The sequence below is a fragment of the Octopus bimaculoides genome, chromosome Z (assembly GCF_046866305.1).
Source record: "Octopus bimaculoides isolate indiv1 chromosome Z, ASM4686630v1, whole genome shotgun sequence".
In the NCBI taxonomy this organism is placed as follows: domain Eukaryota; kingdom Metazoa; phylum Mollusca; class Cephalopoda; order Octopoda; family Octopodidae; genus Octopus; species Octopus bimaculoides.
The window spans coordinates 7,271,324-7,297,782 of record NC_142944.1 but is presented as its reverse complement, the minus strand read 5'-3'; the positions used below and the strand labels follow the sequence as shown (position 1 = coordinate 7,297,782).

Genomic DNA, 26,459 nt, shown 5'->3' with positions numbered 1-26,459 from the left:
GGAGTTGTGACAATGACTCTTTCCTTCTTTGGCATTTCTTGTCCACCAAAGTTACTCTGACCATTTGCTCAAAATTGCTTGTAGGGGACTGGATGCAATCTTATTTCTTTATTGCCCATAAGGGGCTAAGCACAGAGGGGACAAACAAGGACAGACAAAGGGATTAAGTCGATTACATCAACCCCAGTGTGTAAGCGTAACTGGTACTTAATTTATCGACCCCGAAAGGATGAAAGGCAAAGTCGACCATGGCGGAATTTGAACTCAGAATATAACAGCAGACGAAATACTGCTAAGCATTTCGCCCGGCATGCTAACGTTTCTGCCAGCTCGCTGCCGGACTGGATGCAATCTTACCACATCTCCCCTTGTGTTGCGACTTCTTCCCACCCTGTGCTCAAACAGCTCTGATAGGCAGGTCATGTCTCATGTATGTCTCATGAGGGGTCTCCTATGAAGCGTTTGAAAGACCCGTTGAAAAACCAGATTGCCCAGGTATGGATAGATCCCACACATAAAATTATACTTTGCTAAATTAACAAACTTTTACTTGCTAATGATATTCATACCCTGATCTGACCTTATATTTGCAGGGGTGGCCAAGTTGTTTGATAGGTAGAACCACATATGATACATTTTTTAGCATTTGAGAACCACACGTTTAAAAAAATTACATTTATAAATAAGAAAATGCCAGTGCTGCCTGACTAGCTCCCGTGCCAGTGGAATGTAAACTGCACCATTCGAGCGTGGCTGATGCCTCTGCCACCTGTCTGGCACCTGAGCCGGTGGCATGTAAAAAGCATCATTCAAGCATGATTGATACCAGTGCCACGTGATTGGCACATAAAAAGCACCATCTGAATGTGGTTGATGCCAGTGCCACCTGACTGGCCCTCATGCTGGTGGCATGTAAAAATCACCCACTACACTCTGAGTAGTTGGCATTAGGAAGGGCATCCAGCTGTAGAAACCTTGCCAGATTAGATTGGAGCCTGGTGCAGTCTCCCAGCTTGCCAGTCGTCAGTCAAACCATCCAACCCATGCCAATATGGAAAGCGGATGTTAAACGATGACGATGTTAAACATACAGATAACAAAATAGATTGGTTAATCTCTCTCCATTGAAGATTTTTATTGAGTCTTCATTTTCATTATTAATAAATTAAAAGAATGTTAAAGCTGTTTTAGGGAAAACATCAATGAAATCCATTATTATCCCTGGAACTGCACATGGTAGTTCCAAGAGCCACATGCAGTTTGCAAAGAACGGTTTGGTTCTGTACAGATTGCTTTTTTTTTTTTTCTTTTTAGAATTTTTGCCTATACTGAAAATTATTTATTGTTGAACTAACGATAGAGCTTCTAGATAGTCCTTCAATGTGCTAGATGTAGCAGCCAAATATCTTTCATATCTTACTTTATTGCTTAATAAAAAATAAAGACACATTAGATAATGTACTCCTATATACACTACATCTGAAAACAAAAAAAAACAAAAAAAGCTAAGAGCTTATCATGCATCCAGTCACTTGGACTCTACCATTTCAAAAATAGCCACTAGGAGTTAACCACGAAACATCTATCTGTTAAGAGTCCATCAGACACATCTAGTCTCAGGGAGTCCACTGTACATCTTGTCACAAAAGAGTCCATCATACACAGCTATCTACCAGAAGTTAATCATACATTTAGTCACTATGGGTTCCTCATACATCTATCTACTAAGAGTCATCCAGCCACTGGAGGTCTACCATACATTTATCAACCAAGAGTCCTCCATACATCTAGCCACTATGAGCCCACTTTTAGCCACGAGAGGAGCTTACCACTGTACAACTAACAATAGGCAGATGATAAAATACAAACCATTATTTCACTTGCTATCAGATTACTGTCTTCATCCTTGTTACTTTTCTCGCTAATAATCTCAGCAACTTCTTCTTTCTCAATAGCTCTTGCAGAGTTTGTTACATTCTCAGGTTCAGGTATCTTTGAAATGAAAGAGAGAGAGAGAGAGAGAGAAAGTGAAAGAAAGATAATGATTACCAGTTCAATGACATTCAAAACACTCTAGAATTTTCCTATAAAAAAACTTTATTAATTCTAATAAATTGAATACTCGTTGAATCGATCAACTCTGAATGTTTACTTCACAATCACGTGATTCCGGGTTCAGTCCCACTGTGTGACACTTTGAGTAAGTGTCTCCTACTATAGCCCTGGGCCATCCAAAGCTTTGTCACTGTATTTGGTAGACAGAACTTGAAAGAAGCCCATCATGTGAATATATATATATATATGTATATGTCTATGTGTATGTGTTTGTATTTGTGTCTGTCCTCCACTACCACTTAACAACTGGTGTCAGTTTATTTACAGCCCCATAACTTAGCAGTTCAGCATAAGAGACCGTCTGAATAAGTTCCAGGCATAAAATGAAAAAGTAAGTACTGGGATTGATTTGTTTGAGTAAATACCATTCAAGGCAAGTGCCCCAGCATGACCACAGTCCAACAACTGAGTCAAGTAAAAGGTTAAGACAAGCTTACAGTAACGCGGTTCCTAGATCAAGCATGTAACTATACATCACCTTGTGAATGTAATGCTCTGTGCACATAAAATTTGGTACTCCAAAACCGTCTGAGATATATAACTCCTTACTTGTTTCAGTCTTTTGACTGTGGCCATGCTGGAGCACCGCCTTTAGTCGAGCAAATCGACTCCAGGACTTATTCTTTGGAAGCCTAGTACTTATCCTATCAGTCTCTTTTGCCGAACTGCTAAGTTACGGGGACCTAAACACACACACACATATATATATACATATACATATATATACATATATATATATATATATATATACATGATAGACTTCTTTCAGTTTCCGTCTACCAAATCCACTCACAAGGCTTTGGTCGACCTGAGGCTACAGTAGAAGGCACTTGCCCAAGGTGCCACGCAGTGGGACTGAACCCAGAACCATGTGGTTGGTAAGCAAGCTACTTACCACATAGCCACTCCTGCATGTATAAAGATATATGTCTTTTATCTTTTACTTGTTTCAATCATTAGACTGTGGCCATGCTGGGGCACTGCTTCGAAGAATCTTTAGTTGTCTGAATCGATTCTAGTACTTATTTCTTTAAGCTTAGTACTTATTCTATCAATCTGTCTAACTCATGCTAGTATGGAAGATGGATGTTAAATGATGATGATGATGATGATGATAATGATGACAGTGATGATGACAACATAGAGGGTTGAAAGTTAGTTTTATAAAATAGTTAAAAAACTTCATACTTTATGAGATGAATCTGGCATCTGTGGAACAGGAGCTGTTTCAGCCTTTGTTTCAGGAACTTCCAAGGGGGTGTCATCATCTGGAAATAAATGAATATTTTTGGATAAAATAAATTTAATACATAAGAAATACATTTACGTAGTTATTTTCTTCATTTTTGTAAAATGCGGTAGTGTAGTATATGCTTAATAAAACTGCTATCTATGTATCATACTTAATGTATATACACTGTTAATAGGCCAGTTGCTGCAGTATTTGTCCAGAGATGACATCTTCAACGGATCTTCTGTGTTAAAAATAATAAGTATAAAAGAGCAGATATGAGTAGCATATAGGAACTGGTATTAAGGACGGATAGGAAAATATTAGATTTATAAGCCCTAAAATTCATTCCATAATTGTCCATGGGCATATGGCATAGTGGTTAAGAGCACGGGCTACTAAACCCAAGATTCCGAGTTTAATTCCAGGCATAATTTTGGAAAAACACCTTAGGAATGAGAAACCAGGTTCGAAATTCCCCCAGAACACCTGATGAAGGCTGGAGAGTACATCAGCCGAAACGTGTTAACAGCAAACAAGATGAGGACAAATATCCGTCAAATATAAATAATGTACATAATTCCTCATCTCTCAACTATAGAACTGTATTATCCATAATAGATGTTATCTTGGAACAAATCCTGCAGCAACTGGCCTATCAACAGTGTGTATACATTAAGTATGCTATATAGCTGGCTATTTTAATACTACCTCACTTACACATACCCAGTTATTAATATAATGTTTTTGTTATGTTCTATGTCATGAGCTACACATTAAAAAGAAGTGTATTGGAGATTTCCAGATATTCACTATAAGAGATTATCAAAATCCTGTCTTTAAAGCTATCCGCAAGGGATTAGATGCTTGATCTACTGGACAAACACTGCCACCACAAAGTATCAAGAGACACTAGTGTTTTCATTACAAACATTGACCTGCACCAAGTGACATAAGATGCTTGTGGTGTTATGGGCTGTGATGAGCTGTGTGTTGTGGTGGAGAGAGGTGAGGCAAACAGAGGTGAAGCCCGACCGGAAGGGCCAGACCGGAAGGGCCAGACCGGAAGGGTCAGATTGGAAGTCGGCGACACGCGGTCGAAGGCTAGCACGTGGAGTCAGTGAGAAAACAGAGAGGTTACGAGGAAGACGTGTTCTGATCAGGAGCGATCGTGTACTCCGCTGCGGTCGACAAGGTAAGGTCCAACGTTTCATTCTGTCCTTTTGCTTCTTGTTGTCTTTTTCCTCCATCACACCACAATGCTTATGTTATTTCTACCACAAATACTCTCAATACCAAATAAACAAAGGCAACCACAAATATCACTGTCACCAAATAAAAGAAGATACTATTACCAAGTAAAAGAGGGTCCTATCTGAATGAAGGACTTGCTATTTCTCACGAGGCTATGTATTTGCATCAGGAAGTTCATCTCCAAGCTACAGAACTAGGCAAGCTTTACTTTTTTTTATTACAGAGGACCATCAGTTTCCCATGCGTATAAATCTGTCCTCGTTACTTTACTGATATTGTCCAAAGGAAAGGTGAGAGCCTGTACAGACTGAGAACAAAATGGTACGTCTCTCACAGTACCCAAGACATCATCTCCACAAAGGAGGTACTATTAGTAACAACAATACCTACCACAAAGCAGCAGAAGTTACTCTTTCACAAGCTAAGACACAATAAGAGAATAAATTACCATACTATCTCAGATCTTACTTCTAAATATCAACAGGTATTTTACCAGTATCATGAATGATACTTTTACTCTTTTACTTGTTTCAGTCATTTGACTGTGGCCATGCTGGAGCACCGCCTTCAATCGAGCAAATCGCCCCCAGGACTTATTCTTTTGTAAGCCTAGTACTTATTCTATCGGTCTCTTTTGCTGAACCGCTAAGTTATGGGGATGTAAACACACCAGCATCGGTTGTCAAGCGATAGTGAGGGGACAAACACAGACACACAAACATATACACACACATACATATATATATAATATATATACGACGGGCTTCTTTCAGTTTCCGTCTACCAAATCCACTCACAAGGCTTTGGTTGGCCCGAGGCTATAGTAGAAGACACTTGCCCAAGGTGCCACGTAGTGGGACTGAACCCGGAGCCATGTGGTTGGTAAGCAAGCTACTTACCACACAGCCACTCCTACGACTTTTGTGAAATAATCAGAAGATTCCATTACATTATGAAAACCCTAACAGTCTTTCCAACACACACACACAATTAATTCAGATTGAATTTCAAACTTCATTAAACATTGAATAAAGTGAAATGAAATTAAAAAGTCACACTGATTCAGTCATTTATTTGAATTTCAATATGAAACAGTATTTCAGTGTCAGACCCACCCCATCCCTTACCCACTCACCAGGTAGTGTGTATTAATTGGAAATTATAATCGATTAAAAATTTGGAACTATAATATCACAGAGCCATTTCCTCAATCAAGTGAATACAAGTGGCCAAAATGGTGGGGTCCACCCAAGGATCTCTGGAGTAACATTACATGATAGGATGCACAGCTCAGAGATTAGGGAGTCACCATAGGTTGAGCTGCTACTTCTCCACATTGAAAGGTCACAGAACATGGTACTATGAACATGTGATTAGAATGTTTATATAGCATACTTAATGTATACACACTGTTGATAGGCCAGTTGCTGCAGGATTTGTTCCAAGATAACATCTATTATGGATAATGCAGTTCTATATTTGAGAGTTTCAGTTGGTCATGCTTGGGAATACAGTGAGATAGCATGACATTTGCTTTTGATAAGACCCTATGGAGGAGGAGGTGCCTGTAGACCTCTCAGGAATAGTGGGTGGAGAAGATAAATGGATGGATATTACATAAAAGAAACAACAGAGATTATAATTAAAAAATACAGAAGGATCAGTTAATTATGATTTCATTCAACATATTCCCCTCTTAGATTCACACATTTATTGCAGCAGTCCTTCAGTTATTCTAAGCCCTGTAACAGAACTCAGAAGGTTGGGCTTCCAACCAGACTTTTTGCCAGGAACTTTCCAGGAACTTTTCAGGAACTTTTCCAGGAACTTTTCCAGGAACTTTTCCCCTTATATATATATATATATATATATATATATATATATATATATATATATATACATACATATACACGAGGAGGTACTGAATAGTTCCTGGCTTTGGGTAAAAGGAAAATACAGAAGGATCAGTTAATTATGATTTCATTCAACATATTCCCCTCTCAGATTCACCCAACTATTGCAGCAGTCCTTCAGAGTTTCTAAGCCCTGTAAAATAACTTGGAAAGTTGGGCCTTCAGCCAGGCCTTTCACGATACCCTTAAAACCACAAACTTTTCATCATCTCCTCATATATTTGATCCTCGCCCCTTGTTCTTTTACTAAACTGAAATAAATAAATATTTGATCTGACCCAATATTACAGCAAACTGTAAAACAGAAATAAATTCAAAGGTACCTTTGGTAATTCTACTGGAGCGCCATGCATCATCAAGAGAAATAACTGGAAGAACATACGAAGGCTCAGCAGGTGCAACTGGTGTTGCTTTTTCTTCAGCTGTTTCTTTTGATGCTTCAGGTCCGCCTGTAGTAAGGTACGAAGGGTTCTCCATAGATCTCTCTCCTGTTCTTTCTTTTGTGAGAACATATCCAATTCTGTCAAGATCAGAAGACCTATAGTTTCTATCCATGGTCTCTGAAGTGTGTGACAATTTTCTGGTTTTAAAGATTTCTCCATTTTCTCCATAATCTGTGTTAAAATAAAATAATCAACTGAGTTAGAAACTGAAAATATTAAACTAAATAAATTATTTTTATTATTATTATAATAAAAGAAACCCCCTTGCTATGTTCTGAGTTCAAATTCCGTTGAGGTCGATTTTGCCTTTCATCCTTTCAGGGTCGATAAATTAAGTACAAGTAATTGACACATCCCCTTCCCCAAAATGTCTGCCCTTGTGGCAAAATTTGAAACCATTATAATAAAAGAAACCATTGTTATTATTATTATTATTATTGCTGAGGTGGCGAGCTGGCAGAGGTCAAATTTGCCTTTCATTCTTTTCATCATCATCATCATCATTATCATTATCGTTTAATGTCTGCTCTCCATGCTGGCATGGGTTTGACAGTTTGACTGAGGTCTGGAGAGCCAGCGACTGCACCAGGCTCTAATCCGATCTGGCAATGTTTCTACAGCTGGATGCCCTTCCTAATGCCAACCACTCTGAGAGTGTAGTGACTGCTTTTTATGTGCCACCAGCATGAGGGTCAGTTAGGCAGTACTAGCATCGGCCGGTTGGGAGGGGAGGGCGGTGTCGATGTCCCCTCATCCAAAATTTCAGGCCTTGTGCCTTTAGAAGAAAGGATTATTATTATTATTGCTTCTTTTTATCACAGGTTCTGTTGGAGTTCCTGGAGTCTTGCATGCGTAGCAGGCTTACTACCTGCAGCCTACGGTACCATGCTATCCATTCTTTCCAGCTATCTAATACTTTCCTGATTATTCTGGCTGTGCCAAGGAGGCAAACCTTTTGCAACAGTTCTACTGGGTACTCTTCCAATCTCCTTTATATTCCTCTTGATGCCCTCTGATACTGTTCCCAAGGACCCAACAATAATTGGCACTATCTTCACCTTCTTCATTTTCCATATCCAGGCAATTTCATACTTAAGAGTGTTGTATCCATCTATCTTTTCACCTTCCTTCATGATTATTCATGGGTCAAGGGGGTGAGGGACATATGCAACATCAACTACATAGCATATGTCATGCACCTTGTCCACCACCACTAGGTCCTGTCTCTTATGCTCTGGCACCTGATCTGTTTGAATTGGAAAATCCCAGAGGATTTTGCTAGTCCCTGATCCCCATATCACAGAATGTACTGGGTGTTTTTCCTCATGGCACCAGCACTGGTGAGGTCACCAAGCATCCACAAGAGAAGACCCCTTAACCGAGTGGGTTATAGTGTTGAAGTGGGTGAAAATAAATTAGGGGGACAGGAACAGGTGTCTTGCTGAGGAAGTGAACCAACCAGGAAGAGAGAGAGACTGTGAGATGGTGAGGATATGCTTTCAAGGTGTGAGGGGGGGATATGTGGGGGAGAGAGAGAGAGAACAGGGATAGAGGAGCAGAAAAGGTGGGTGGGTAGTTAAGTGTACCAAGGTGTGAAAAGTGTGCAAAACATGCAAAAGGAGGCATTTGTAAAATGCCATTCAGTGAAAGGTGAGATAAGAAAAGGTTAAGAACCATTGTTCTAAAGAGATGCCTTTCAAACAACAACAACAACAACAACAACAGCAGTAACAACAATAACAACAGTGACAGCAGCAGCAACAACAATTAAAACACTATCAGCAACAGACAGACCAACAGCAGAAGCAACAATTCTAAAAAGTCTAAAAAGACAGTAGAGACCTGTTTTCCTTTCACTGTTTGAGTTCAAGTTATCGTTGGATATATGTAAATCTTGTAAGATTGGTTCATCTAATGTCTGTATTATTTCATCTTCATGTCCCCGTTCGTCATCAGACCTAAAAATTGAATTCAACATTTGTTAGAAATGTTTCCACATTTAGGAAATAAAATAAGTTATTGTATTTACAATGTTTAGGAAATAGCAACCTGAATTTAAAAAAAGGAAGAAAGAAAAGAGATTAAAAGAAAAGGGAAAAATTCCCCTTTTGGATTTTTTAATATTCAATATTCATCATCATCATCATCATCATCACCATCACCATCATCATCATCATCATCATCATTTAACGTCTGTTTTCTATGCTGGCATGAGTTGGATGGTTTGACAGAAAACTGGTAATCTGGGGAGCTGCACCAGGTTCCAGTCTGATTTGGCAAGGCTTCTACAGCTGGATGCCCTTCCTAATGCCAACCACTCCAGGAGAGTAGTGGGTGCTTTTTATGTGCCAGTTACAAAACACCAGCATTGGCCACGACTGCGCTCTCACTTGGCTTAATAAGTCTTCAGAAGCACAGCATATCGCCAAAGGTCTCCGTCACCTGTCACTGCCTCTGTGAGGTCCAAAATTCAAAGGGTGCTTTTTATGTGCCACTGGTACAGGTGCCAGATAATATTAGCATGTCAGACATTTCATCCATCTGTATGTTCTGGATTCAAATTCTGCTGAGGTCGACTTTGCCTTTCATCCTTTTGGGGTCGATTAAATAAATACCAATTGAAGACTGGCGTTTATGTAATTGACTTACCCCTCCCCTGAAATTGCTAGCTTTGTGCCAATATTTGAAACTAATATTATAATAACATCTTTGATACAAATCTATTTGAGAAAGCTGCTGGTTCCATAATAGAAGCTTCTCATTTTGACCCTTGCTTCAATATCAATAATGTTGCACTGATGCAGTGTTTCACTGTTTCTAATATTACTTTGCCACTCAATATTGCACATTGTGCACAGACATTGCATGTGAAACAAGTCGAGTTGGTTTATATGCTGATGATAACAGTTCCAAGTTTCAGCACAATATAATAGGGCTGAGAGAACAACTGACTCATAGACATGCCAAAGAACAACACGGTGGTGTACTGGACCGGATTAGCATAGAAATCCTGTCTAGACACCCTGATGATGCATCGTTATGGCAAATACAAGAATCAGTCCTCAGAACGGAAACACGACCAATTTTGAATAGCAAGTACACGTAGATAAAAGCCTTACAATTACCCATGGTTGCAGATGTTGTTCACACATAAAATACAGAACGTGAACGTAAATAAAAAAGATGCGTTTACGAAGAAAACAGAAAATAACAGAAAGGAAACCAAAATCAAGTCCAAAGTCTCTATCTTATCTGATATGAACGAAATTTAACAAACACACATATGGACGCACATACTTACATATAAGCACGAACACATAAGTGCATGCACACATACGAGCATGCACACATACAAGCGTGCACACACTCACATGCTCATACCGAACAGTTTCAAAACAATGCTAAATCATACTTTCAAAATAAATGGAAGTGGAGAGACAAGTTACTGAAGAGATTGCAAGAGTGCAATGAAATAATTTAACAAAAAACTAAATACTATTTATAAATTAATAAAGGACTGAACCAGTGCGTGTGTTTATTACTGGCATAATGCCTCTTCCAAGGTTTAATTGTAATTCTTTCAACACACGTATCCACATCAAGAATCTTGCACACGAAATACACATACAAGATATTGCTTACATCTGTCAGTTTGAACTTCAGTAGGTTGACATCAGCAGAGAAAAATCTGAGGAAGACTGGAAATTGCAGAGGAATTAATAATTGGGACAGTGTCTGGTAAAGAGTCAATCGAATGACACAAAGATGGTGCACAACCAACTAGCTAATTCAGAGGAACAGAGGCCATTGCACTAGGGGTGGGGGTGGGAGGAGGTTAGAGGATTCAGGAGAGAAGAAACAGATAAATAACTTACTTTATGTATTTTGTTCTGTCTCCTTCTTCACCTGATAAATTGGAAATATCCAATCCAGGAAGAGGGATACCCACATCTCTATGGTCTGAAACAAGACAAAAAAAAAAAAAAAAAAAAAAAAAAGAATTGCAGTAAAAAATGCAAGTGAAGGCACGGTGCAAGTCGGTTACCAATCATTAGCTGACAGTGGATGACATACACAGTTGGACACAAGAGAAAATGCTTTTGGGTTGGAGTTTTTGCTAATTAAGTTGGTAATTCGACAGAGTTGATAGAACATTGGACAGAAGAATGCTTTGAGGTATTTGTTCTGGATCCCTGTACTCTAGGTTCAAATCCTGTCAGGACAACCACACTAATACCAGTGCATGAAAAAAGCAGCCAATACACTGTGTAAAGTGGTAGGAGAAATGAGTGTAGTTGAGAGGGTACTTTAGTCTTACTGAGGACATGACAACCCTTCTGATGCTGGTGCCATGAAAAATGCACCCAGTATATTCTATAGGGGTTAGGAATGGCATTCAGCTGAAAATATTTAAGTAAGACAGGGTCCTCCAGCCTGTCAGATCCTGTTGGACCATTCAGCACATGCTGTTGTTGTTGTTATTATTATTGTTATTATTATTATTATTATATGAGTTCTTAACTTTTGTATATGTATACAAAAGTTAAGAACTCATCTTTCTATATATTACATTTCTGCTGAGTTTACAGTCCTCTCTATTATCATTATTATTATCATTATTATTATTATTATTATTATTATTATTATTATTATTATTATCATTAAGGTGGTGAGCTGGTAGAATCATTGGCACGCTGGGCAAAATTCTTCGTGGCATTTCATCTGTCGCTACATTCTGAGTTTAAATTCCACTGAGGCTGACTTTGCCTTCCATCCTTTTGGGGGTCGATAAATTAAGTGCCAGTGAAAGACTGCAGTTGATGGAATTGACTAATCCCCTCTCACCAAATTTCAGGCATGGTGCCTTTAGTAGAGAGGGTCGTTGGTGGCGGTGGCGCTACCTTCACCACCACTACCATTGTGTTCTTTCTGAAATATCAAGAGGTACAGGAGTGACTGTGTGATAAGTAGCTCATTTACCAACCACATGGTTCTGGGTTCAGTCACACTGCATGGCACCTAGGGCAAGTGTCTTCTACTATATTTTCAGGCCGACCAAAGCCTTGTGAGTGGATTTGGTAGACAGAAGCCCATCGTATATAAGATGTGTGTGCATGTGTGTGTGTGTGTGTTTGTGTTTGTGCCCCCACCATTGCTTAACAACAGATATTGGTGTATTTACATCCCCGTAACTTAGCGGTTTGGCAAAATAGACCGACAGAATAAGTATTAGGCTTATAAAGAATAAGTCCTGGGGCTGAATTGAACAACTAAAGACGGTGCTCCAGCATGGCCACAGTCAAATGACTGAAATAAATACAAAAATAAAAGAATAAAAAGGTATTTATGAGTGAGAGTTATTAGCTGTGTTAAGAGCCAAACCAAGTGATTATTTATTCAAAAGATGAGGATGTTTGCTTTATTTCATGGATAATACTGACTGTGATTGTACAACTCACCTTTTCTGCGAGCTGATTGGTAAAGCTTCTTGCGAGGTGTTGATGACAAAGTTTTCAGAGATTGACAGTCAGGTGTTAAAACATCATCAGAGTCTGAGTTGGAGTCTATAGAGAGAGAAAATGGTTTTTCATATATATAAGCATATATATATATATATTATATATACACGTGTGTGGTGTGTGTGTGTGTGTGTGTGTGTATGTATGTGTATGTATGGATATGTCAGTTTCCCAACCCATGCCAACAAGGAAAATGAAAATAAAATGATGAAGATAATGATGGTAGTGACGAGTTTCGTGGAAATTTACAAGAAATTATAGAAACGATCAAAAACACACATACATACATAAACAGACACATACATAAATACACACACATTATGTTTATTATGGACTTCCAGTAATGCATGCGCAATGATATACACTGACTGGTTGGAGTTTGCTGTTCCATACCTACACACATGTGACTCACCGAGTTTGTTTCTTTATAACTTTCAGAAAAAGGGATATTTTTAAAATAAAATTGTCTACAAAAATGCTTCAGATGGTATTGATTCTGATTGCATCAGAATTTGCTTTGAAATAAATTAAAAAAAAAAAAAAATAATGTTTGTCAGTATGTATGTGTGTTATTCCACAAGTTTTTATTTTCATATTAGATGCTGATACAATCGTATTTTACACACTCTGAAAAGTATTTGTCAAAATTTTCATTTAAAAATACCTATTTTTCAGAAAGTTATAAAGAAACAAAGCTGAATCCCCACTCTCCTGGAAACATTCCTTTTTCACAATAAATTTAGATATAATCAAAACCTATGCCATCTGAAATATATTTGTAGAAAATTTCATTAAAAAATATCCATTTTTCTGTAAGTCATGAAGAAACAAAGTTGGTGGGGCACATTTGTGTAGGTATGCCCATAATTTACATATCAGCTTGTTTTGCTTCACTTGCATTTTGTATATAGCAATATCTAATTATATAACTGCATGTTATATCTAAACAAAGAATATACTTCTTTCATTCAGTTTTGTATCAAAAGGTGACAATAATATGAATGAGATAGGCTCAGTTTTTCATGGTACATAAACGAAAATAGGATAACAGTATTTACAATGATACTGTGTTTAGTAAATGAATACTAACTGTATTAAAAATGCATCGTAGTGTGTATGTACATTTATATATATATATATATATATATATATATATATATATATATATATATATATATATATATATATATATATATATATATATTATAAAATTTACTGGCTGTAATTAGGTATTAATTTTTCATTGTTTTATAAATTTTGTGTGGCTATTTGAGTTATATTTTTTTAGCTCTCATTTCTAGCAATTACAGATGCTATTTTGCACCCTTATCTATGCATTCTATCTTTTTGGTTTTTTAATTGCTTTAGCCACCTATATTATAATGTATTTATTATATCGTAATATATTACTTTATCATTATATCTTTATCCTTCCAAAGATACTCTATTTGAGATTCTTCAAACGCAAACATGCACGCACTTCTGAGTGCATCTACAAAAGAATACATGTACAAAGTAATCATACAAAAATGCCCGATGTCAAATAAGTCAGCATTGAATCCATGGCACCATACCGTCTCTAGCCTTATAGAAATGGAAGATGATACGATAAAATCGTTACAAGGAAAACCAAGAAGGAAATGAGGAGAAAAAAAAAAGAAAGAAACTTGTAAAATTTTCTTTATGTTATGAATAAAAAGTTTTGAATGGTACAACAATGCACTATAATACAAAAATTGGACTATATACCTGTTGTAATTTGGTTACCTATAGTCCGATGATATTTCAGAATACAATTCCTTCTTCAGATATTCTTAGATGGAGTCTCTGCTATAAACTGTTTTCCAACGGTTTTCTTCCTTTGGAAAACAGTTTATAGCAGAGACTCCATCTAAGAATATCTGAAGAAGGAATTGTATTCTGAAATATCATCGGACTATAGGTAACCAAATTACAACAGGTATATAGTCCAATTTTTGTATTATAGTGCATTGTTGTACCATTCAAAACTTTTTATTCTTTATAAACGATACACAATGCTTCAAGTGAACTACAATACTCTCCTATCTTTATGTTACGTACAGGTAACCATACTTTACCTGAACATGAATGAATTACTTTTTTCTTCTTAAGAATATTCCTTGAATTGTCAGTTTTCTTTTTTTCCACTTTAACTGATGGAGGGCTTATAGGATCCAAATTTGGATATCTACACAATTGGCTGCGAAAATGCTGGAAGCCGTGTTTTAAGTTCTGGAAAGATAACAGTAGAAAAAAAAAAGTTACCATGTCTCATAACTGCTGTTTTCAGCCATTTCACAATGAAAATTCACCCTTTTAATGCCAGTCTGTCTGGGACCCTCCTTTCGATAATACAAACTTAGTCTTTTGAAGTGATCTGAATTAAAAGCTTCCATCAAAATTTGATGTTAATTTATTTCTGATAACAGCTTAGAAGTCACCAAGTTATTTTACTATATTCTTGACCGTAAGTGCAGATGTGGCAGTGTGGTAAGAAGTTTGCTTTTCAACCATATGGTTCTGAGTTCAGTCCCACTGTGTGGCACCTTGAACAAGTGTTTTCTACTATAGCCTTGGGCCAACCAAAGCCTTGTGAGTGGATTTGGAAGGACAAACACAAACAGACACACACATATATATGTGTGTGTGTATATATATATATATATATATATATATGTGTGTGTGTGTGTGTGTGTGTGTGTGTGTGTGTGTATGTGTGTGTGTTTGTATGTGTGTGTGTGTGTGTGTGTGTGTGTGTGTATATATATATATATATATATATATATGCGACAAGCTTCTTTCAGTTTCCATCTACCAAATCCAGTCACAAGGCTTTGCTCAACCTGAGGCTACAGTAGAAGACACTTGGCCAAAGTGCCATGCAGTGGGACTGAACCCAGAACCATGTGGGTGGTAAGCAAGCTACTTCCCACACAACCACTCCTGCGTCTATGGTACTGACGTTAACACTCAGCTGTGAACAGGTAGCTCTGCAATGGAAGGGTATCCCAATCAGGGGTGAATGTCTGCCTGTTTGTCTAGCCAGTAAGGTAGCATTATTCAAAGGCTAAAATGATGCAAAGCGCATTGTGACCAGTGATGTGTAACAACATCTGATAGCCTGGTTGGTCAAACATATATCAGAAAAGAAGCACACTCTAAAGAATAGAGCAGTAATTATTAAAACAAAAAGTTAAATTCTGGACATCAAGTTACCAATGGTTTCATGTCCACAAAAGCCACAGCCTTGTGGATAGCGCATCAGACTCTATACAAAGACAAAACTTAACTTTCTACCTTATGGATGAGAGGAAATGCTAGGATAACAAGATTTAATGGCTAATGTGTAAAAACTCGAATGAGGATGGTTTATCTCCCTTGGACCAGGGGATATAAGAAAAACCTTTACAGACTCATAATAGCCTAACCAGCAAACAGGGAGAACCAATTTTCCTGTAGGTAGTGCTTGAAATGGATACAATTAGAGAAAATTTCAGGTTTAGTATAGTCCTTAAGAATTTTGGTTCTCTCTGCAATGCAGATTTTGCAACAACCACTCCCATTAATGTATGGGCCTGGATGTTCTATTATTTTCCGCCTGATATCATCATATGGAGTCCCTTGATCTTTGAAGTGCCACACATGGCTGGTTAGGGATGTGACAAAATATCTTTCTGGGACTCTGAAGGATGATTGGTGGCTATGGTGTCAGCAACAGTGTTACAAACAGCACCCCAAGGCCTGGAGCCTACCAGAGATATACCAGGAGTGCAAATATAGCCACCCCTCAAGTTTGTAAATATATCTGATCAGCCAGTACATCTTTCAAACAACACTTCCGTAATATCATGTGATATCAAGTGGAAAATAGTACAACATCCAGGCCCATTTGTTAATGGGAGTGGTTGCTGCAAAATCTGCACTGCGGAGAGAACCAAAATCCTTTAGAACTATACTAAACCTGGCGCATTAAATAGTCGTAGAGAAATTTTCTCTAAATGTGTCCATTTCAAGCACTATCTACTGGAAAATTGGTTTCCCCATTTGCTGGTTAGGCTATTACGAGGCTGTAAAGGATTTTTAATACCCTGGTCCAAGGGAGATAAACCGTCCTCGTTAACGTTTTTATATGTTAGCCATTAAATCTTGTTATCCTAGCATCCCCTCCGCTTGGTAGAAAGTTAAATTTTGTCTTTGTATAGAGTCTGATGAGCTGTCCACAAGGCTATACATGCACTAGTTTACCTTTAGTATTCAAGTACTATTTTCTCTACCTTGTTTTGCACTTATCTACTCACACATAGGTGCAATCATGGCTGTGTGTTGAGAAGTTTGCCTCGCAATCACATAGTTCCAGGTTCAGTCCCACTGTGTAGTACCTTGGACAAGTGTCTTCCACTATAGCCTTGTGTTGACCAAAGCGTTGTCAGTGGATTTGGTAGACAGAAACTGTCATGTATATATATATATTTATTTATTTGTTTCAGTCATTTTGACTGTGGCCATGCTGGAGCACCGCCTTTTAGTCGAGCAAATCGACCCCCAGGACTTATTCTTTGTAAGCCTAGTACTTATTCTATCGGTCTCATTTGCCGAACCGCTAAGTTACAGGGATGTAAACACACCAGCATCAGTTGTCAAGCGATGTTGGGGGGAACAAACACAGACACACAAACATATACACACACATACATACATATATATATATATATATACAATGGGCTTCTTTCAGTTTCCATCTACCAAATCCACCCATAAGGCTTTGGTTGGCCTGAGGCTTTAGTATAAGACCCTTGCCCAAGGTGCAAGTGTCTTCTACTAAAGCCTCAGGTTGGTAAGCAAACTACTTATCTCACAGCCACCCCTGTACCTACACACACACACACACACACACACACAGGTGCAGTCATGGCTGTGTGTTGAGAAGTCTACCTTGCAATCACATAGTTCCAGGTTCAGTGCCACAGCATGGTACCTTGGACAAGTGTCTTCTACTATAGCCTTGCATCAACCATGTATATATATATAAATAATGTGTGTGTGTGTGTGTGTGTAAGTTAGTGTCTGTGTTTGTCCACCACCACTGCTTGATGACTGGTGTTGGTGTGTTTATGTCCCCATAACCTAGCGGTTTGGCAAAAATAAATACCATGCTTTACAAAAAATAGTAAGTACTAGGGCTGATTCATACAACTAAAGATTCTTCAAGGTGGTGCCCCAGCATGGCCACAGTCTAATGACTGAAACAAGTAAAAGGCAAGAGAAACGAGTTTTTAAATCATTCTACAAGATTACGGTAACATTGTTGAACCAAGTGAAATCGTAGTCGTGACTAATGCCAGTGCCACCTGACTGGTACCCATGCTGGTAGCACGTGAAAAGCACCATTTGAGCATGGCTGATGCTAGTGTCGGCTGACTGGCATTTATGCTGATGGCACGTAATATGCACCATTCAAGTGTGGTTGACACCAGTGCTGCCTGACCGTCCCCCATACTGGTGGTACATAAAAAGCACCATTTGAGCATGGTCGATGCCAGTGCCACCTGACTGGCACCCATGCCGGTGACATGTAAAAAGCACCATTTGAATCTGGCTGATGCCAGCGCCGCCTAACTGGCACTTGTGCTGGTGGCAGGTAAAAACACCCGCTACACTCTCGGAGTGGTTGGTGTTAAGAAGGGCATCCAGCTGTAGAAACCTTGCTGGTTCTCAGTCAAACTGTCCAACCCATGCCAGCATAGAAAGTGGATGTTAAAAGATGATGATGATGATGATGATGATGATGATATTTAAAAAAAAAAAGAGAAAACGAAAAAGAAAGCATGTAAAACGATTACTTACCTTTGTATCTTTCTCAAGCATTTCACTTTGGTATTTTGTGTCCCTAATAACTCTAGAAGTATCATCAGTGAGTAAATAGTTGCCTTCAGAAAAATCAGTCTCATCAAAGACATTATTTCCTGGCTGTCGTGTGTGGTGATACTGAACTGCATCAGAGCATTCACTGTTACAAATGCATTCGCTTTGGCAGTCAACCAATGATTGTATGCCTTTGCGGGAAGGCGGCTCTTCATGATAACCACCATGCAAAAGCACTGGTTTATTACAAGGTATTTCACTGTTTGCATCAGACCTAAGACAATGAGAGCAAATAATTACATATCATTTATCTTATAGCTTTGTGTTTTGCATATATACAAAAATATACACATGTATATATACATACATATATATATATATATATATATATATATATATATATATATATATATATATATATATATATATAGGAAGAATTCACAAAAAAAAAAAAGACGAAGACAGGTGGTGTAGAAAACAAATAGATGTATTAGTATAATGCTCAGGAATTGAAAGAGTCTTTTACATTTTGAGCCTACGCTCTTCCACAGAAAGAAAGGAGAGAAAAAAAGTGTGTAGTGGTTAGCGATCTATCATGGCGAATCATATATATATATATATATATATATATATATATATACTTTTCTACTCTAGGCACAAGGCCCGAAATTTTGGGGGAGGGGGCCACTCAAACAGATTGACCCCAGTACGCAACTGGTAACTCATTTATCGACTCTGAAAGGATGAAAGGCAAAGTCAACCTCAGCAGAATTTGAACTCAGAATGTAGTGGCAGATGAAATACTGCTAAGCATTTCGCCCGCTGTGCCATCATTTCTGCCAACTCACTGCCTTAAATAAATATATACATATATCATCATATTTCCGTCAATATCAGCTAACACTCCATTGTATTCTTTATGCGAAACCAATTGGTAAGATCACACACACACACACACACACATCATATATATATATATATATATATATATAATACAAAGAATATATATACATGTATACACACATATATGTACATACTTACATCTACATGTGTATATACATGCATATCAGGGTACAGGACGTTAGAACAATAAACTACAGACAACGGAACGAACACATAGGAAAACGGAAAGCCCCTTGGAATATCCCTTCATCAGCTGTCTCTATTCTATCTAGACGTTTCGAAGACCAGACAGGACGTACTCTAGAATAGTCTCTTCCTGAGTAGTGGATCAACCAACTACACAGAGGATTCCAAGGTGGCAAACACAAACCAAGACAGGAAAAAATGGACAGTGAAAACCATATATATATATATACATATAAGTATATATATATCATATATATATATACATATATATGTTGGCATTAGGAAGGGCATCCAGCTGTAGAAACTCTGCCAAATTAGATTGGAGCCTGGTGTTGCCATCCGGTTTCACCAGTCCTCAGTCAAATCGTCCAACCCATGCTAGCATGGAAAGCGGACGTTAAACGATGATGATGATATATATATATATATATATATATATATATATATTTATATGTGTGTGTGTGTAGGCAAATCAAAAATGAAAAGCTGGAAAAAACAACAAAATCAAATGGATGTACACAGTGAATATATAAGATTGATGCTCATTCAAAGTTTTATACAGAAAAATAGGAATATAATAATCACATCAGGCTGAATGGTATCATATACAGCCAATTTATGAAATCAATGCTTTCAATATTAAATGTGACACAAATTTTGCAGAAAGAGAAAAAGGCTAAACATGACAACTGATACATGCATAGTTTGCCTAAAATATCATGTGATCACGTGATTGACCAGAATATTGAATGTTGTTTTATATCACTGGTCACAATGCACTTTGCATCATTTTATCTTTCAAATGATGCCACTCCATTGGCTGGGTGAGTAGGCCAATATTTACCCTTGATTGGAAGGCAGATCCATCGCAGGGTTACTCATTTTACAACCGAGTGGATTGCAGCAATGTGAAATGAAGTGTTTTGCTCAAGAACACAATGCACAGCCAGCCTGGGAATTGAAACCACGATCTCATGACTATAAGTGCAACGTGTCTAACCACTAGGCCACACGTGCCTTCACACCTAAAAATATACTTACCTAAAATATACTTTCTCAGCTTTCCGGGTTATTTCTTGATGCAATGCTGAAAAAAAAAAGACAAAAAAAAAAGAAAAAGAAAAAGATAACGTAACAATAATAATAATTGACACAAGACCAGCAATTTTAAGAGGAAGGGGCAAGTTGATTACATCGACCCCGAAAGGATGAAAGGCAAAATTAACCTTGGAGGGATTTGAACTTGTAAAAAGAATTGGAGGAAATGTGGCTAAGCATCTTACCCAACTACCAAATGATTCTACCAATTCACTGCCTTTGATAGTAGTAGTAGTAGTAGTAGTAGTAGTAGTGGTAGTGGTAGCGGTAGTAGTAGTAGTAGTAGTAGTATAGTCGTAGTAGTAGTAGTAGAGTCGTAGTAGTAGTAGTAGTAGTAGTAGTAGTAGTAGTAGTAGTATAGTCGTAGTAGTAGTAGTAGTAGTAGTAGTAGTAGAGTTGTAGTAGTAGTAGTAGTAGTAGTAGTAGTGGTAGTGGTAGTAGTAGTAGTAGTAGCCATCATCATCATTATCATCATTTAATGTGCCTTTTCTCTGCTAGCAGGGATTAAATGGTTTGACAGGAATTAGCAAGCTGGAGAGCTACACCAAGCTCTATTGTCTGTTTTTGGTTAGGGTTTCTTATTTCTTTACTGCCCACAAGGGGCTACACACAGAGGAGACAAACAAGGACAGACAAATGGATTAAGTCGATTAGATCGACTCCAGTGTGCAACTGCTACTTAATTTATCGACCCCGAAAGGATGAAAGGCAAAATTGACCTTGGCGGAATTTGAACTCAGAACGTAGCGGCAGACGAAATACTGCTAAGCTTTTCGCCCGGCGCGAAACATTTCTGCCAACTCTCCACCTTCAGGTTAGGGTTTCTATGGCTGGATGTCCCTACTTAATGGCAATTGCTTACATTACACTGCTTCACAGAGTAGACTGGATGCCAACCACTTTACAGATTCTACAGCATGTTTTTTTACGTGGCACCAGCACTGGTGAGGTCACCAAATAACTTGCAAGACAAATACACCACCTCAGGTGAGAAGGGTAGAGGTATGGAGGGAGGTAGCTTTGTGCCAGGTGAAGAGGGGTTAGAACATTGTTTTACCTAAGGACCCCTCTAGTTCCTATTTTATTAGTAAGGACCCCTATAGCTATTCGATGTTTAAGAAATCCTGTTGTATTTTTATAATTAAATGTTATTAGGAATTGCTTAAAAAAAATTGTTAAAATATTTAGTGTATTGTGGACCAATTTATTATGCATAAACTTTAATTGTCTGAAACAATTTTTTCATGGCTCCTGAAAAATTACCATGGACTCCCAATTTACTATATTGCATCTATGGACTCCCAAAAATCTTACATGGACCCTGGTTGAGAACAGCTGGGTTAGAATAATGATAGAGGAAGGACAGGAACAAGTGTCTTGCTGTAGGGAAGAGGAAGAGGCAAGTTGATTACATCGGGCATATGGCGTAGTGGGTAAGAGCGCGGGCTACTAACCCCAAGATTCCGAGTTCAATTCCAGGCTGTGACCTGAATAATAATAATAATAATAATAATAATAATAATAATAATAATAATAATATCTAAAAATACCTTAGGAATGAGAACCCAGGTTTGAAATTTCCCCAAGACACCTGAAGAAGGCTGGAGGATATATCAGCCGGAATGTTGTGTTAACAACAAACAAGATGAGGACAAATATCAGTCAAATGTAAAATAATTTCTCATCTTTTAAATATAGAATTGGAAGATTACCCAAGTTGGAAAGGGAAAAAAGATGGTGGTTGGTAATGAGGTGTTGGGGTATATCCTCAAGTTACTGGAAGGTGAATATAAATGGCAAAGAAGATTGGACAGGGTGAGTGTGGGAAGAGACTGACAGATGGAGCAAATGTAAACATGTTTCAAAAGTAAAATAAGTATATAATTAGAATATATACATCTAAATACTGACCCACAGACATACATACATATATTGCGAAATATATAACTTTATTTGTGTTTATTTACAGGAGAATTAAATTTATGTTTTATGTGCATATGTGTTTTTGTTTGATTCTTTTCTATTTTCTTTCTGCTTTCATCTTCTTCTTCATCTCGAACTTCAAATTCTGTTTTTGTTTTTCTGTTTTATAAATTTTTTTAACTTTACACTTTCCATGTTCACTTAGAAAAGAGAAAGATAGAGAAAGAGAGAGAAAGAAAGAAAGTAAGAAAGAAAGAGAGAGAGAAAAAACAGAAGTGAAATGAAACTACAAAATTGAAGAAGCTTGTTGGTCACAGCAGTAATAAGATTTTGAAAAAAAAAGGAACAAAAAAAAAAAAGTGATGATAAACAATAAAAGATGCTTTGAAAAGGCCCTCCCTCACAAGTGTAAATTGGTGCAAATAAGAAATCAGAGCCAACCACTGACTGGAAGGTGGGGACATAGGTTGCACTATATGAGCATAAGAGAAGAAAGACAGGGCAGGTGAATAAATATTACATCTAAATGACTGGTGGATGAGGTGGGGGTGGGGGGTATAAATCACCACACAGCCACAAAGGGTCTGTGGCATATTTCTTAATAGATGAGCCTGGCGATACACCCAGTACACACATACAAATGCAGAGATACACACACACATATATACACATATGTGTATATTTATACACATACACGTTCATAAATATATATATATATATATACACTCTCGGAGTGGTTGGCGTTAGGAAGGGCATCCAGCTGTAGAAACTGCCAAATCAGATTGGAGCCTGGTGTAGCCATCTGGTTCACCAGTCCTCAGTCAAATCGTCCAACCCATGCTAGCATGGAAAGCGGACATTAAACGATGATGATGATGATGATGATATATATATATATATATATACACAGTAATCCCTTGCCATATCACAGTTCACCAATCATACACTTAGTACATCATGGATTTTTCAGGCTAATATACGTAAATTTATGTCATGGACTTCTCTGTATATTTTGGGTTTCTGTGGCTGATTGGTGTTTATATTTCTTTTAGATTCTAATTATTTCTGTGGTAAAATAAGCATGATAGTTGAGGGATTACTGTACACACAGACATTCATATATTAATATATAAAAACATAAATAACCATACACAAACACATGCACATGTCCTTTGTGCTCACTCCCCATCCCCAACCTACTGCACACAATCTATTCTCAACTGACAAACCTCCCCCACAACCCAGCTTCCCGACACCACCTTACCCCTCACCCACGTCCACCACCCACTGCATTCCCCTCCGTTGTCTCTCATGGACCTGCCTGCACACAATATGCCATTGTTGAATTTCTTCCCCCACAGCATATCCTTCCAATACCCCCTACCCCTGCTACTCCAGCTTGCCCACACCTCTTATCTACCATTCTCCTTTTGCAATCTCATGAGCCCACCTACCAACTCTCCCTCTTCAATAACCAGTCCACTCACCCCACCCCTACACACCATATCTTCACCATTTTCTCTCTCTCCTCTCTTTAACTCTCCCCACTCCCACATGAAGTAGCCATGGTTTCCCCTCTAATGCAAGACCCCTTTTGCTCTCCCTCAATACTACTCCTCACCTCAGTTGAGGATATCTTATTTTGCAAGTTACATGGCAACCTCACTGGTGCTGGTGCCACATAAAAAGCACCCAGTACACTCTGTAAAGTGGTTGGCGTTAGGAAGGACGTCCAGCTTTAGAACCATGTCAAGGCAGAGAGCAGAGCTTGGTGCAGTCATCTGGCTTTTCAGTTCCTGTCAAACCATCTGGGTTCAGACCCACTGTGTGGCACCTTGGGCAAGTATCTTCAACTACATCCTCAAACCAACCAAAGCCTTGTGAGTGCATTTGGAAGATGGAAACTGAAAGAAGCTGTTGTTTACCATGATGATGATCATCATCATTTTATGTCCATTTACCATGCTGGCATGAGTTGGAAGTCTGACAGGAAATGGCAAGTAAGAAGACTGCACCAATCCCTGCTATCTGCTTTGGCTTGGTTTCTTACAGCTGGATGTCCCTCCTAATGCCAACCACTTTACAGAGTGTACTGGGTGCTTATTATGTAGTACAGCCAATAAAAAGAGTTGCCATGAAATTACTGTGACGAGTGGGAAATCCAGTGTTTTGGACAATGACCTTCTTCAGGGAAAAGTTGAAAAGAAGAAAATTAATGAAGCACAGCAGAATTTTACATTTACTGACTGCAAATTAGAGGATGCACAATTCTGTTGTGTCTCATTAATTTCCCTCTTTTCAACTTTTCCCTGAAGAAGGACATTATACAAAATGTTTGGATTTTCCACTCTTCATGGCAAGTTCCTAGCAACTCATTTTATTAATTTTACTATGTAATAGAAGTTTTGATGATACAGACCAACACCAGCCTGTTTGGAGTCTGTTTTATCAAGTGTGAGCGTGTGTGTATGTGTGTCTGTGAATGTGGGTGTGTGTGGGTGCATGTGTGTGTGTCTGTAAGTATCATCATCATCGTTTAATGTCCGCTTTCCATGCTAGCATGGGTTGGACGATTTGACTGAGGACTGGTGAAACCAGGTGGTTACACCAAGCTCCAATCTGATTTTGGTGTAACCACCTGGTTCACCAGTCCTCAGTCAAATCGTCCAACCCATGCTAGCATGGAAAGCAGACGTTAAATGATGATGATGATACTTACAGACACACACACACACTCTCAGACATACACACTCTCACAGACACACACACATGTGCATGTGTATGTGTGTGTGTCTGTCTGTGAATATGTATATGCATGTGTGTGTGTTTGTGCATGTATGCTTGTCAGCATGTGTGTGCGCATGTCTCTGTGAGTATGTGTGTCTGTGAGTATGTGCATGTGTGTACGAGCATGTGTGTGTGTGTGTGTGTATGTCTTTTTGCTGTCCACCCACCATTACTTGACAAATGGCATTGGTTTGTTTACATCCTTGTAACTTAGCAGTTTAGTAAAATGGACCAATAAACTAAGTAGCTAACTTAAAAAATAAGTGTTGGGGTTGATTTGTTTGAGTAGAAACCCTTCAAAGTGTTGCCCCAGCATGGCCACAGTGCAATGACTGAAACGAATAAAAGATAGAAGATAACAGACAAAACTAATTAAATATTTCCAATTACCTTTTTCTGCTAGCATCAAATTTGTCTGAAGTTCAGAATTCTTTAAATTGAGATCTTGGATCTGTTGAGATTGACTTGTGGTTTTTAGAAATAATTCTTTGTTTTTATTCATCTGCAAAGAAAGAAAACAATAATCACATCGGTTCTTAAAGATGCATTAATATTGGTTCACGCAAAATTGCTGCCCTTGTGCAGCAATTTTGCAGGAGGGATTTAGTGGAGCACTAAGAGCACCGTCTGAGCGCGATCGTTGCCAGAGCAGCTGCCTGGCTTCTGTGCCGGTGGCACGTAAACAGCTCCAGCATGATCGTTACCAACGTCGCCTTCCTGGCACTTGTGCCAGTGGCACGTGAAAAGACATTCGAGCGAGATCGTTGCCAGTGCCGATGGACTGGCTCCCGTGCAGGTGGCACGTAAAAAACACCGTTTTGAGCATGGCCGTTGCCAGTACCAGGTGACTGGCCCTCGTGCTGGTGGCACGTAAAAGCACCCACTACACTCTCAGAGTGGTTGGCGTTAGGAAGGGCATCCAGCTGTAGAAACATTGCCAGACCAGACTGGAGCCTGGAGTAGCCTTCTGGCTTGCCAGTCCTCAGTCAAATCGTCCAATCCATGCTAGCATGAAAAGCGAACGTTAAACGATGAGGATTGACCCAAGTGTTCAACTGGTACTTATTTTATTGACCCCAAAAAGATGAAAGGCAAACGTGATCTCAGTGGAATTTGAACTCAGAATGTAAAGATGGATGAAATGCTGCTAAGCATTCTGCAAGTTCATTGCCTTAAAAGGTTCATTAATATTAGTTTCTAAAAT

At 38.4% G+C, this 26,459-nt stretch overlaps 1 protein-coding gene across 1 annotated transcript in view; it reads right to left on the bottom strand.

The window, feature by feature from the left end:
- LOC106879644 (centriole and centriolar satellite protein OFD1) overlaps positions 1 to 26,459 on the bottom strand; it is an 85,800-nt gene that overhangs the window by 6,819 nt on the left and 52,522 nt on the right. Inside the window, exons 17-26 of the mRNA XM_089365464.1 lie at positions 25,646 to 25,757; positions 20,489 to 20,534; positions 18,341 to 18,632; positions 14,575 to 14,728; positions 12,416 to 12,520; positions 10,832 to 10,916; positions 8,799 to 8,914; positions 6,837 to 7,127; positions 3,304 to 3,383; positions 1,870 to 1,992 (exon numbers count right to left, since the gene is read on the bottom strand). Coding sequence (XP_089221590.1) covers positions 1,870 to 1,992; positions 3,304 to 3,383; positions 6,837 to 7,127; positions 8,799 to 8,914; positions 10,832 to 10,916; positions 12,416 to 12,520; positions 14,575 to 14,728; positions 18,341 to 18,632; positions 20,489 to 20,534; positions 25,646 to 25,757 — 1,404 coding nt within the window. The remainder of the gene's footprint in view (positions 1 to 1,869; positions 1,993 to 3,303; positions 3,384 to 6,836; positions 7,128 to 8,798; positions 8,915 to 10,831; positions 10,917 to 12,415; positions 12,521 to 14,574; positions 14,729 to 18,340; positions 18,633 to 20,488; positions 20,535 to 25,645; positions 25,758 to 26,459) is intronic.